Raw genomic sequence first — 13,910 nt, 5'->3', positions numbered from 1 at the left:
AAAATGGCTAAAATGCGACCGATCACTGTGGCTCCCCCTGTGGCCAAATGTTTGTTTTTTTTGGTTTTTTTCTAATTTTTGGTATGACTAAGTCATGGTATGGTATGCTGTACATAATCACGGAAACTGTCAGTGTGTCATTCTGTCAGTCAGTCATTCTGTCTGTCCCACATTTGACAAATGATACCATTCTACCACTATTGGCAATGGTACTACTGTACTTTCAATAAAGCAATCGTACTATCAAATTCACAAAAACTCTGTCTGAATACATTGCTCTTCTTAATGGGTTCACTTGACTATTTAATCTGCAATTTCCTATGACCTGTATCCCAAACACACACCATGTGAAACTGTACGTGGGCAACTGTGCACTCAATGGGTATGGACTAGTTAATATCAATTTTCAGACATATTCAATTTTTGGAAACACAACACCCCAAATTAAAACCAAATTAAACAAAATAATTATTTAGCAGCCCCCGTGCAGTAACTCTGAGGACCTCCTGTTGAAGATCCAGGGTGTAGAGAAACAGAATTTTCACATTCTGCACTCAGTCTGCCATCTTAGAAGTTTAAATAAATGTAAAGGCTACCATATTCTATATGTGTATATGCAATTTAATTCAAAATCTACCCAATAACACATGAAATCCAAACAGAACTAGACGAAGTAAAAGTCGCTTTTACTTTTTTCTTGTTTGACTCACACATGTTCAAATTATACTGTGCGGAGGACTTCTGATTTTAAACACTGGTTTTATGTAAATGTCATTCCTCTGATTAAAATTTCCAACTCTTAGTGTGACAACTGAAAAAAAAAAAATGCTGCCACGGACTGGAAATAAGGTCAACGAAGGCGTGCAACCAAAACAGTCTGATGAAATAATAAGCAGTTCTGATGAGGAGAGACCAAAGCCCATTTCATCATGTTGTCTATTTTGCAATATATGGAAGCCTCATCACGGCTCACACTGTTGATTCTCCCAGAGGACAGCAACTGCTTTTTTTTTCTTCTTCTCGCTGCTGACACAAATGTGCAACATGCAGCATTGTGGTTCTGCCCACATGAGGAATTTTAAGATTTTTTGTTGTTGTCAAATATCAGAAATGACATATCTGAGAGGCATTTTTGCAGCTCTATTCTTATTTAACTTTTCTTTTAAACATTTGAGAGAGGATGTTCTCGCACGACTAAAGCGTGACAACATGTAGACGCCTGCAGTAGTAATTACACTGTGAGTAAACACTGTAGGTTTATGCTGCTGTTTCTCACACACACACACGCAAAAAGACATAGCTGAAGTGACAGACAGCCATACACTCTGCTCCTGCTGCCCCTTCCATGCGTGAATGTCTGGCAAAGCATAAGCTCTCCATTAGCTGCTGTGAGAGCCACTGCTGTCGCACGGCCAGCACCACCCCTGCATACAAAACCAGGTTGGAGCTGCAGCCTGAGCCCGGTTATTTTATACTTTGTTATTATTCAAGGTCTGGACGTATGATGCAAGCAATTTCCTGATGTAAGCAATCACAAATGAAGAGTGGATTATGGATTAGAGTGTCTCCGGTGCTCCTGATAGCATAAGTGGGTGCTCTCTCAGGTCTGTGTTGGCAAAATGGATTATCTGCTGCTCCCTATGAAATAACTTTCTCTCTTTTTTCCAGCAGTTCAGAACCCATTCGGTGCATTCCATTAGCGAAATGATTTTGTAGTGCGGGTGGGGCTGAGGTTCTAAGTCCATATCTGACACAGTGGGAATAATCCATGAATTGTTGTGGACCAGAGCTGGTCTAAACTAACAAAGTTGGTCTGTGGCCGTTAGGCAGCGTGACCTTTACAAGGGGAGAGCTATGGATCTTCTGCTTTCTGCTGCCCGGCGAAGAATTAAATGTGAAGCTCTCGCAGCACATCAGAGTTGATTTGTTTAGTGGAACTGACCTGAGCAGGAATGCACTGTGTTGAATCCAAATCAGATCAAAAGACATGACCTTAGGACTAAGAAGCATCGCAGCTCAGCATGTGAATTACAATCAGTCATTCAGTTACATTGTGTATTAATCTTGTTGTCTTGTTAAGCAAATGACAGAAAGAAATCCAGCCTTTGTATGTAACTGTACTCAAAGACACTGGAACAGATCCACCAGGCCTTAAAGTTCAAGACTAATGTTGACTGAACTGTTGCTGTCCTCCCAGACTAAGTTTCTCCAGCCCAGTCGCCAGAATAAAATGTTAACATTGTACATTTCTGCAAACCATGACTGTGTCACATTAAATTCCATATGACGTTGTTCAGATTACACAAAGGCCTGCATGAGCTGAGTTTCTCATCAGGAGGAGGGGATGGTGGAATAGGGTGGCATTTAGGTGAGATGGCTGCCAAGTAGCAGACAACAGCTTACCACTGTACGTAGTGGCCAAAACTGAAATGTAACTTATCTGTGATTTGCAGAAATGTACACTGCCAACATTTATTCTGGTGATTGCGTTGGTTTCCCTCTAGAGGTCAGGTCAGCAAATCTCATTTAAAGACCCATTTATACTTGTGCGTTAAGTCTATTCAGATCCTATGCTGTAGCCTATACTTGTGAGGTGGTGTGTCTGTGTCGCTCTGCAGTTACACCTCCAAAACACTGATTAGGGTGGAGCATCTGTGAAGTGCTGTAAAGTTTAGTTGTTTCAAAACACACATTAAACATGGCTTAATAGAGACGTTTTCAAACACAAGTACTCATATCCGCTTAATTGCAACTTGCACGATTCGCAGACAAACACTTGTCTTTATCTGGACACATTTTCCACACAGATACAACATGCTAACGTTATTAGCACAAGCCTGTGGCATTTTACATTGTATAAATTAGCCCAACAGCTAGCAGAGACTTTCTCTACTCATATGAAATTAGCCCAACAGCTAGCAGAGACTTTCTCTACTCATATGAAGCCTGGGACAACAGCAACATTTAACAAAGGCAACGTTACAAAATTCAGCTCCATTACAGCTCACAAGGTTCACTGACACAACAAGTGTCTTATACTAAACACGTTTTCCAAACAAATACAACATGCTAACGTTATTAGCACAAGCCTATGGCATTTTATATTGTATAAATTAGCCTAGCGACGGGCTGATATTTCCTCTGCTCATATGAAGCCAGGATAAATCACACACAAGACTTAAAATGCTGTTTTTGTGGAGGCTTTATTGTCTTCACAATTTATTGTTTCCTATCTGTGAAATTAAAGTAAATAAAAGCTTTGTTTCCACTGAGGGAAATGGTTTCAGCTTACAGAAATAGACAGGAGGTCTGCGTTACCGCAATGTGTAGTTACATTGCTACGGCGTATAATTTCTACAATCAGGCTTCCACCTCACCATTTACGTTGCCAATTTCCTGTCTCCAAAGCCTTCATAAGCATGAGTCAAATTGTTGCCAATCAAGTCTGTTTTCATAGATCACAACTTTTCCGTGGGAAGTGCCATACGCCTCTTTCAGGCCTCGTTTTGTGTGTGCGCAATGTTTATTAATGAGACCCCAGATCTCTCTACTCATGGACATACACAGAGTCAGGTCTGTGATATCTAAAATAGGTAAATGATACGCAAGAGTTTATTTAGATATTTTTATGTGGACTTTTATGGTTGAACCAACGATACAATAAAGGACTTTCATTTTTCATTAAAAGTTCATATTGATGAGCTTAACTTCACAGTATAATGAAGACACTGTGCTTTTCTATCATCTTTCTATCTCTGAATTAAGCCTTCATCCTCGGTTTATGTTCAATGTACTGTAGTTTCCTCATGAATCATTCATGATCAGTCATATTTCTCATCAAGCTTTTGTTTGTCTTGTCTTCTCTGAGATAATTTCTTTCAGGAGAAACTGATCATTTAAAGCAAACACAGAAAACCAATGAAAACGCTCTTCTCCCGTGAGGCGAAATCTCAGTCTGGCTGCTTTTTAATGTTTTCCGGCGTTGTACCGCGGCACAGTCGGATGATCACGTCCACTTTTCCAGCTTTGGGAATTACAAAATCCTTATCTTTTCACAACATCTGGGATGCCCTCACACTAATGCTCGATCTTATCATCTTATCAGTTCACTATCACTCTAACACTTTCATCCGGATTTACTGGAACTTTACGAATGCTGTCAGATGCACATGCAGGCTTTTAGACCCCTGCACTACTGTCATCCTATATCCTCAGTCTGGCTCTGGAAAATCCACTGCCATCACATAATACCAACGGTGACGGGGTTATCTGGTCATATCCAGGAGTGCGTTGTGAGGACTCAGCAAGAATAGAAATAAAACAGTTTATTCCACGTTGTTAAAACCAGATCTCACTGTACAGCTTTAGAAAAACTAACAAGTAGTTTCCCTAAAATTAGAAAAAAAAAATCACTGTTTGAAATAGAAATTCATGAATAAAAGAAAATCAGACCTGAGGCTAATTGTGATACTCACAATAACAAATTACATTTTAACAGACTGGATCAGATTTAACACAGATTGATGTTTAATTTAAGTTCCTCATTGTGTGCACTTGTGTTCTGCTTTGATTTCCTGCAAAGCAGAGGTCATAAAAACCACATCACTGACTCTATCATTGTGCACTTACTGTTTATAGACAGCAGTTACACTACATTACATTTCCTCTTTCCCTTCCTCAGAGCCTTGTAAGCGCACATGCTGCACAGCAGTGATTCCCAACCAAGGACATCTTCTGGTGTTGCCAAGGGGTGTTTGGACATTTTTTAGAGTAGCTAATTGCCAAGAATTAATTAAAAAATAATGATTTTGTATTTAAAAAACTGGGCATGGTTTAAGAGAACATCCTACAGCTTAATAAATGAGGCAGACAAATAATAAATGGGGGGTGTTCCTGTGATTTCACTCACTATGGGGGAACCAGTGAACACACCTTTCTGAGAATTAGGTTGAGTGATTTTGTTAAGTATGGGGCTCATAAAATACATGAGGGGTGCTTCTATTAATAACTGTTTGGTACACCATGTTATTGCATGATACGGAGTCACTTTGACTGTAGTGTATACAGCTCTGTAGACTAGGGGAGTGCCATATCATCCCGCCTACGATAATTCCGGTATACTTTTTAATATATGAAAAATTCATATCATGATACTTGCGATATTTCGGGCTTGCTGACATATTGACGTCATACTGTTACCCATGGCAACAGCAAGCACGGCTGAAAGCGAAATTATCACAGACTCTGCGGTGGTTCCAAAAAGAGGAGCAGCTTCAGTAGTGTGGAATAAACTGTGGCGTCCTGAATGTTTTATGAACAGCCCCGGACTTCTCAGACTCTTTTAGCGAGTTACAGCTCAGAGGGAACTCATTCAGCGGCTCCTCTGGCAGCAGCACAGCGTCTCTCCCTCTCCTCTCTCGCGGTGCGCACACAGGAGTCGGCGTCATTGAATGATTTTGTCATAAACCTTTGGTCATGTAATGCTCGCAGCTCGACAAAAAACTACATATATGTGAATGTGTGATAGTTGTGGTATCATAACAGCCTGTCACAGGTTACAGCGTGATGATTGGAGGAGAAATGGCAGAGCATAAAGGTCCAGGTGGAAAAAAAACAACTCAATCATTTAGGATTTTACTGAAAGAAGGAAATCACCTGTTGATTTATATATATATATAGATCCCAGGGGACATTTTTTATATTTGGGAGAAGTTTAAATGTGTCATTTGTGGTGGATTTTATTTTGTTGAACTATTAATATTGTATACAGAATCTGAATCTCACTCTGAGTTACTGTTGTTGTTCCCAAACTAAAGAAATGAGATCATTTTAGTTTCGTTTTTACTGTATTTTTATTTATTTCTTTACTAATTTGTCATATCGTCAAGAATATCATTATCGCAAAAATACCTTGAAATATCGTGACATTATTTTAGGGCCGTATCGCTCACCCCAACTGTAGACTGTCATACAGGCAGGAGGGTAGATGTGGCGATGACACAGCTGAAGGAAACATTGTATGGACACTGTTTAAACACTTCTTTTAAGGACTATAAGTTGACAGTTAACAGCAGTACGGTTGACATCTGACAAAGTTACTTAACATGTTTATTGTAGTTTAGTTTTACATGTAGTTTATTGTTTATTTTGCTGTTGTCTGTTGATTCTACTTAATTTTTAGTATCAGTCAATCCTACACGCCTTTTTTGTTTTGTAATCATTTTTCTCTCTTCTGTCTCTTGTTGTTCTGAGATTGTGTTGTTGCTTTTCTATTATGTATTTTTTTTATTGTTGAAATTATAAAATTCAGTAAACTTTAAGTCGTAAAAAATCTGGATATTTAACAAACAGGATTACAAATTAATGCGAGGCTGATCTTTAGTATATTTACTGTCTCAATGACCAGTAAACTCCCAGCTACAGAGGGCCAACAGCACAGGGTACACCTCCCACCGACCCAGGTCAAGTAACGCCTGAACACCATCTGCTGGGATTCAGAGTTCATCAAAACTAGTCAGCAGGTGAGCAGAGAAGTTGAAGTTGTTAATTAAAAGTGCTGAAAATGGTTGTAATGTCTGTTGTTTGTGGTGCAGTGTAAGCCTGGCTGAACCTAATTAACAGTGTTGAATAAGAGCCTGTTTACACCTTGTATTACCATGTGTCATGGGTGATTCGATCACAGGAGGACGGCTCTAAGCCTGTGTGTTCACACCTGGCACTAGAATGCATCTCCACATGCATCTCGAGTGACCACTCATGATCAAATCTTTCTTCCCTGCCCTATATGCATAGAAAACTGCATCAGTTCCATTTGCAAAGTCCAGGTTTTTCATGCTTTGAGCACACTAAAGCGCACGCTGCTTGGAGACCAATGCTGCAGGGGTGTGAGCTCAGCGCAGACAGTTGATGAGAGTCCACCCAACACACACAGTGACAGGGTTAGCTGTTAGCATCACATGGCTAACATTACCTAAGGCTTAATAACAATAAAGTCGAGCCATTTCAGTGTCAGTGTGAGTTTGTTGGGACCTTTAGCTCGTGCTAACTGGGCAGACATTGACCTTAGTGTACACACTGCTGAAAAACTAATGGCATAGGTTTAGCTCAACATTGGGGTACAACGCATATGAAATGGGGGATTTCAGGTCAGCCACCAGAAGATTTGTGCATTAAACACTTGATTTCCTGCATCCTGGTGAGTTTTACACACCAGTGGAGCCTCTCCTGCATCAATTTACAGAGTAAATCTCTTTAATTTAGTCAAGTCCTCTGCTGCTGTCATGTTTTCTTTGTGGGGGACAAATGCACTAGCCTGGTAAGACCATCCTGATCAACATTCTGTTTCGCTCTTTCTATCAGTCTGGACGTGGTGCAGCCCCAAACACTTTCAGTGGGCGGAATTACTCGCCTTGGCAGACAAACTCCTTCAGCTAATCAGCGTAACAAAACACCAGGAAACATCTTCATCACCAATGGACCCACTTGATAAGTCAAGCTTTTGCTAAATCCAGTTGGACTTATAACTCTATTAATGTTAGAGTTAGCGCTTGTTGCTTTGGGAGCCGCCACAACTGTTCTGCAAGCTGCGGCCTGCATTTTATGTCATCCGCTACAATGCATTCCCTGACTGGGTGCTCACATTGTCCACTATGGTGCGGGTCCCTGACTGGCCGCAACTGGATTTTAATTCTGGAAAGTGGGGCGTCATCAGGTCCAGACTGATACAGAGAGTGACACAGAAAGTTGAGCTCACATCATCAGGATGGTCTTACCGGGCGATAAATGCTCATGTTCTAAATATTTAGGAGGATGTGTCCTTTGTGTCCCTCCAAAATTTACACCTATAAGGCTAAAAGAATTTGGCTATATGTGTCCCATACCACCTTTGATTGTAGCCGGAGGGATCAGATCTCAAGACGCACTGAGAATGCATCAGGTGCATTCACACCTGTACTTAGAGCTGTCCATAAGTGATTCAATCACCTGGGGGTGCATGTTCACACCAGGTTTAAACAGGAACTAACATCCAGTTTAAAATCCATTTAAATTAGCACAGTTTAGCTAAAGGGGCGCATGAGCTCATCTGAAACAAAGGCTGTAGACCACTGCTGTACTGTACACTGCCATACAGGTGAGAGAGGGCAGACAGACAGACAGACAGAGGTGGAGAGAAACAAAGAAGTGGGTGGGTGGGATTTCAAGCAAAGATTTTACATTTTACAGAGTGGCACTTTGAGAGATTGCCCTGGAAAAACCCTGCAGCAGTTTCCCCCCTTCTCCAAGGTTTAAAGCCTCCACCATCATTTCACAGACAGACGAGTGACATTCAGTGAGGTGATTGTGTGTATGGATACTGAGCATTTCTATTCTTAGACATGATCAAACTAAAGGCACACAGTGAGGAGGAAAAAAAGATTAACTGCTGTGAAGATTTTTTTTTTTCTCTTCATATCAATAATGGTTCCCAAATGATGTTTTGGTGCGGACACAGACACAAGCACACACACACACACACACACACACACACACACACACACACACACACTGATTCCCTCTTTTCTCTCCTCACTCTTCATCATCATGCTAACCCTGCGTGTTTCACTCGGCAGGAGACAGAGAAGCTCATTGTTATTCCACAAGGGTCGGCTGATCTCAGCCAAATCTGTCTGTGCCTCGCTCCTCATTCCACATCATTCCTGTATTGTTTGGCTCCCAGGAATCAGAAAATCTCTCATCTCTGGGATCTACCAGAAATGTGGGAAATCTGCGAGTGAAGCCCTCTCCCCGGGGGATTCCTTACCCGAGCTGCGGGAAAAGTCTGAAGGGAGAGCTGAGCAAAGATGGGGAGGGAGACAGAAAGAGGAAGGCTTTACTCTGCTCCGAGCTCCTGAGGGCTACAAAGCCAAAGCTGTTCTAATATTGAGAGAAAATGCCCCGGCCGAGCCGCGTTTGGTTTATGCTTGGTTATTATGTGTCACTGGAGGCGGAGTGAAGAGAGTAGCCGGCTATCTCCTTGAAGGAAGCATGTGTCTCTCCTTGAACGACCAGAGCTCATCAATAAGTGATGTTCTGTCTCTTCCAGTCTATCACACAGAAGGAAGAGCTGCCTTGATTTGTTTCAGAAGACAGTACTCAACACAATACTGTCTCTATTCTCCCTCGCTCTTCACATGACATCTCTTGTTTTGTTAAACTTGACACTTATATAGGTTTTTCGGACTGTTTTTCAAGCTCCCAGAAAAGAGTTTTGGAGCTGCGCGGAAATAACTGACACGACTGCAATTGTCCCGATGCCCTTTGCCTATCTGTCCTGTGACTTCGGCTCAATACATTCCAGCAGTCAGAAGACAACTGAGAGCAGTGATAGGGGCTTTTTTTTTGGCCGCACTGACACCTAATCCCATTTCACAGTGCCACGCAGCTGCGCCAAAATAATCACTTGATGGGAGTTGAAAGTGATTACCACTGTTCACTCTTATCTCCAATGAGTGCAGAGAATATCGTCCAACAACAACAACAACTGCTCGCCTCTGTGATGCCGGGCCAAGTGAGGAGCAGACGAGGGGGTGGGGGTGGGGGGGCACAGCCACACAGAAAAAGAAAGCCGCTAATGGTTTTCTATGGGATATATGTGTGTATGTGTGTGTCATGTACAAAAGATGCATGCACTGTAAGTCGATTCGCATGGGTAAGTAATTAGAACAGTGGTCCATCCCCTTACACACAGCCTGCATATTTAACAATCCCTACTGTAGACATGCAGTGCGTGAGTGTTCGGGAGTTGCCACATTGGATTTTGGGGATAAGTCGTAATCATCTGGTAGGATTCCAAATAAATAGCATTAATTTAACATTCAACATAAATTAATGTTTTTGATTTAAAACTGTTTTACTACTAATTTCCAAACTTTGCATGATAATAAGGGAACTAAAATGCTGGTTTCAGGGGGGAAAAAGGCAAATATTTCTTTTTGCAATATCCTGATAATCTGGAGCCAATCAAATCCTCTGAAAATTGGGATTTCTTACAGGGTTCGTACGGTCAAACCTGAAAAAGTAATGGAATTTGAAAATAGCAGGCCTGAAAATAAACCCAGAACATTTTCTAAAAGTCATAAAATTTGCTTCACAAATTACTGTATAATAGAGTATATGTACTGTATATATGGTGTTAATTTTGGGGCACATCAGTCACGCCACTTGACGTTATGTTGTTCTCTGTGTGAGTTACGTCAGAGTCCAAACTGGGTTGCAGCTTCTACTTAGTCGAGATGTTAATTCGTGCAATGCCAGGATTTTTTTTTTGTTTTTATGTCAGCGTCATTTGGACAAGTATAAGACATGGCTTGAAAAAGATGAGGCCCTGGGATGTGCACAAAGCTGACTGTGTGGTTAAACTTTCAATATTACGAACATGGAGGACGCAGAACCAGCTAGCCACGCTAAAAGAGCTAAGGTTAAGCACCAGGCTTCTGCTGCTGGGAATATCAACCCCCTTGACCAATGTGACACCCGCTGCCAGCTAGGACTGCCCCTGACTAAGAATTTTCCTAGTCGACCAATAGTCGTCATTCAGGGCCATTAGTCGTCTAGTCACCTGCATGTTTACGATATTAATTTAATTATTAAATTATATATTTTGGGCGGGGCAACACAATGGTTTGAGTTGAAGGTGTGAGAAAGAATAGTATCAGTAACATTGTTAACACTGTGCTACATTACAGAGAAATACAAAACCGTACTAATGAACCTTCATTAATATAGGCCTATATTTTATCTACAAGTGCACGTCACACACTGAGCGAGCCGCCTGTTAATGACGCTGTGGGCTAATGGGCATGTAGCTACTTCCATGTTTCAGATGATACGTCATGTTTGTAGTCGACCAATGAAGATGAGTTTACATATCACCTTGTGTTCGTCCTTCACCTTCTCAAAATGATCCCACACTTTGGATTTCCTTTTTCATGCCAGCTTTCAAGAACGCGGTGGCAGGTTTCTTCCTGTATCTGTCTTTTCAAATTAAATTCTCACATGGTCCAGTCATAAAGGTTTTGATTTATTTTTTCTTCTGCGACTAAGCGACCAATGAAATCTTGCCGACTAATGACCTTTACGGTCGACTAATGTTTGGTCGACTGTAAGGGGACAGCCCTACTGCCAGCTGCAGAGCTTTCCTCTCGTTCGCCATCAAACAAAGGACCATTTCGGGTGCTGTGTCCAGAGACAAAGCCCCACCTGCAGAGGTACTATGGGCGCTACAGTGATTCCTAAAAGTCATGAAGCCAGGTATTTTAGGTTTATTTACATGTGTTAAACCCAAGTACCCATATACAGTGTATGTACATATGGACTGGCCCCTTAATTGAAGAAACTGCTGGTAAATTTTGACATTCTTATTTTTCGTGTAAGATGATGCACAGATGTTTCGGAGTATGTATAGTCATGAAAATTTCCCTTAAAGGCATTGAAGATTTATGGTAATTCATTGGTAAAAATGTGTGTGAACCCTGTACTTGTGAGTTTTGTACCTAAACACACACGCATATTTCATTGACCAGTTGGCAAAAATATTCCCATGCTGTACCTTTTTCATGTCAAGTAAAACCACTAAACCCACATATACTGTATCTCGCTCAAGGACGTGTCAGCATGGCGAGCGCTCCCTGTCACAGGGGCAGGAACTTGCGAGCCTCCAGCTGAAGGATGGTCTCGCTCCTCGCTACATCAACCCCCCCTGCTTAGCGTTTCTCCTGACAGCAGCAGCAACACGAGGGCGTTTCCTCACCTGATTGTCAGACATGACATAGAGAGAGTTCCTGTCCAGGGAGAAGGCCATGTCCCGGAGGATGGGGCTGCTATCCTTCATCACGGTCACTGTCTCGTACAGCACTCCTCCCTCCAGAGGACCGTCCACTCTGATCTGCAGAGACACAGACAAACACAGAGGCAGGGAGACAGTGAATGCCTCGCTGCAGGACACAGTGACTAAATGGTTACTCCACTTTTGTAGAGTGGCATCCGTCGTCTGCTGTATATCAATTTGTATTCTCTACGCGTTTCCTTTTGCATCAGTATGCTCCCAGTGTCGCTCCAAAACACTGGTGTTATGAGAAAATTTTCTTTAAATGTCAGCTTTATAAGAAAAGAGATAAACAGTGGTGTTCTCAGTTGGATGACCACCTAATTTAACTTTTTATCTCACAGAGTTTGGTACATTTTCTTGCTTCAAATGGTTATAAAACTCATAAGGAACCATGAGTTTCTTCACTTTGGGGGATTGCTGCAATACCAAACATTTCAGAAATTTTCAGTACAATGTGATAGTGATGGGCAAAAATGAATGAACAAATCGTTCAAGACAGGGTCAGAAAATCTGAATCTGAATACTCTCCCGACTTTTCCCTCCCTCCCATTGGCTTCACATAGGGTACTGCTTACACTGCCTGCAACAGTGAGTGAACGAGAGCCAATAGAATCAGACTCGTGTCGAGACCTCTACCAGCCAAGGCTAAAGGTGCCTTCATGTACTCCTTGGACGAGCATTCTTTCATTCTGTGTGTTCGTGAGCTTTAAGGCCTTGACGCAAGCCGATTGTTGGTAGTTGGTACATGTTGGGCCATCGGTGAGCATCTGTCACCCTAGTCACTGCGGTGTGTCCTGCAACCTTGCCCCTCATCGGCCCTCGTCAAATTTTTTCTTGGCATCAGCGATGGCAGAGTCTAATGAAATCACTCTTATTGGCAATTCAGCTCAGTTTAGAGAAACGGAAGTGAGGAAAGTAAACAACGAGCTGAAGTCAAGAGGGAGTGAGACCAAAACAAACTTGTTACAGAAGGTTTATAATAGATTATTTGTCTTTTGCCATTGAGCTCTTTAGCAGAAATGGGCCATGATGGTTTGTATTGTTCACTAGCGCAAAATAAGTATCCTTTGTTCTCTGAACACTGGATTGTGTTGTTATGTGCTAACTAGCATCAAGATGGTCTTCCAGGTTCCCCAGACTACCGCCGTCTGCTGGTGTGGAGAGTTATTTTCTCTCACACAGGCACAGAACATACATGCTGGTTGGCCATCGGTTGAAGTCTTTCCGGTGTGTTCATGTGCAACTTTTTGGCTGAGACACAGGCAATGTAAGGCGACGCAAAGCCGGCTTTCATTGCCACTAGTTCTCTGAAGTGGGTTTGGTGTGTCTGGGCCTTTGTGTTGTCATGTGGAAACAACATGGACCCTACAAGGAAGATGTTTTGTATTTTATTGTTCAGGGCGTTTAAACAACTCGTTGATAATGAAGTGCAACAAAATAGGTAAGATGAGGAATGAAATACGATTAGGGACTAATTTTTCAGATTATTCCAACACCACTTGAATGCAGCACAAGTCTGCTGAGGTAACAGCACTCGACAGTGCGAGTGTTTCACTCGCATTTGCGACTAAAATAGGTGTGGGCGAAATGTAAAAAATATTTAGGGGCACATGTGCGCATAAAAAAATAAGCCGAAGCAGCCTATATCATATCAAAAATATGATAATCTAACCGCAAATGTTGGAGGAACTCCAGCCGCCTTCCCTCTTCCCTCTTCCCCGTGTGACACGGTTATGGGCGGTTTTCCAAGCCACTGTCGGCACAATGAATATAAGTCCCACTGTCGGCAGCGTGGAAATAAGTCAAAGTGTGGAGGAGATGGACCGGGTTAAGCGGCGGACCTCCGGGGAAGCCTGCTCCGTTCTCCCCGCAGTGAGGGACCGTTCTCCACGGCCAGGCTGTCGGCTGGGTGGAAATAAGTCAAAGTGTAGCGAAGAAGAGGGACCGGGAAAAGCGGCGGACCTGCGGGGAGGCCTGCTCCGTTCTCCCCGCAGTTAGGGACCATTCGCCACGGTACCGCTGCTGGGCAGGGTGGAAATAAGTC

At 42.3% G+C, this 13,910-nt stretch overlaps 1 protein-coding gene across 2 annotated transcripts in view; it reads right to left on the bottom strand.

The window, feature by feature from the left end:
- Positions 1–13,910, bottom strand: part of LOC126386358 (plexin-A2-like) — a 139,572-nt gene that overhangs the window by 78,443 nt on the left and 47,219 nt on the right. For both annotated transcript variants that reach the window (XR_007569489.1, XM_050038646.1), the window contains exon 4: positions 11,789–11,923. Coding sequence is in view for 1 of the 2 variants with exons in the window: in XM_050038646.1 (XP_049894603.1) it covers positions 11,789–11,923 (135 nt within the window). In the remaining variant the exon portion in view is untranslated. The remainder of the gene's footprint in view (positions 1–11,788; positions 11,924–13,910) is intronic.

This window comes from Epinephelus moara, chromosome 24 (assembly GCF_006386435.1).
Source record: "Epinephelus moara isolate mb chromosome 24, YSFRI_EMoa_1.0, whole genome shotgun sequence".
Lineage (NCBI taxonomy): Eukaryota > Metazoa > Chordata > Actinopteri > Perciformes > Serranidae > Epinephelus > Epinephelus moara.
This window is presented reverse-complemented; position numbering and strand designations above follow the sequence as displayed.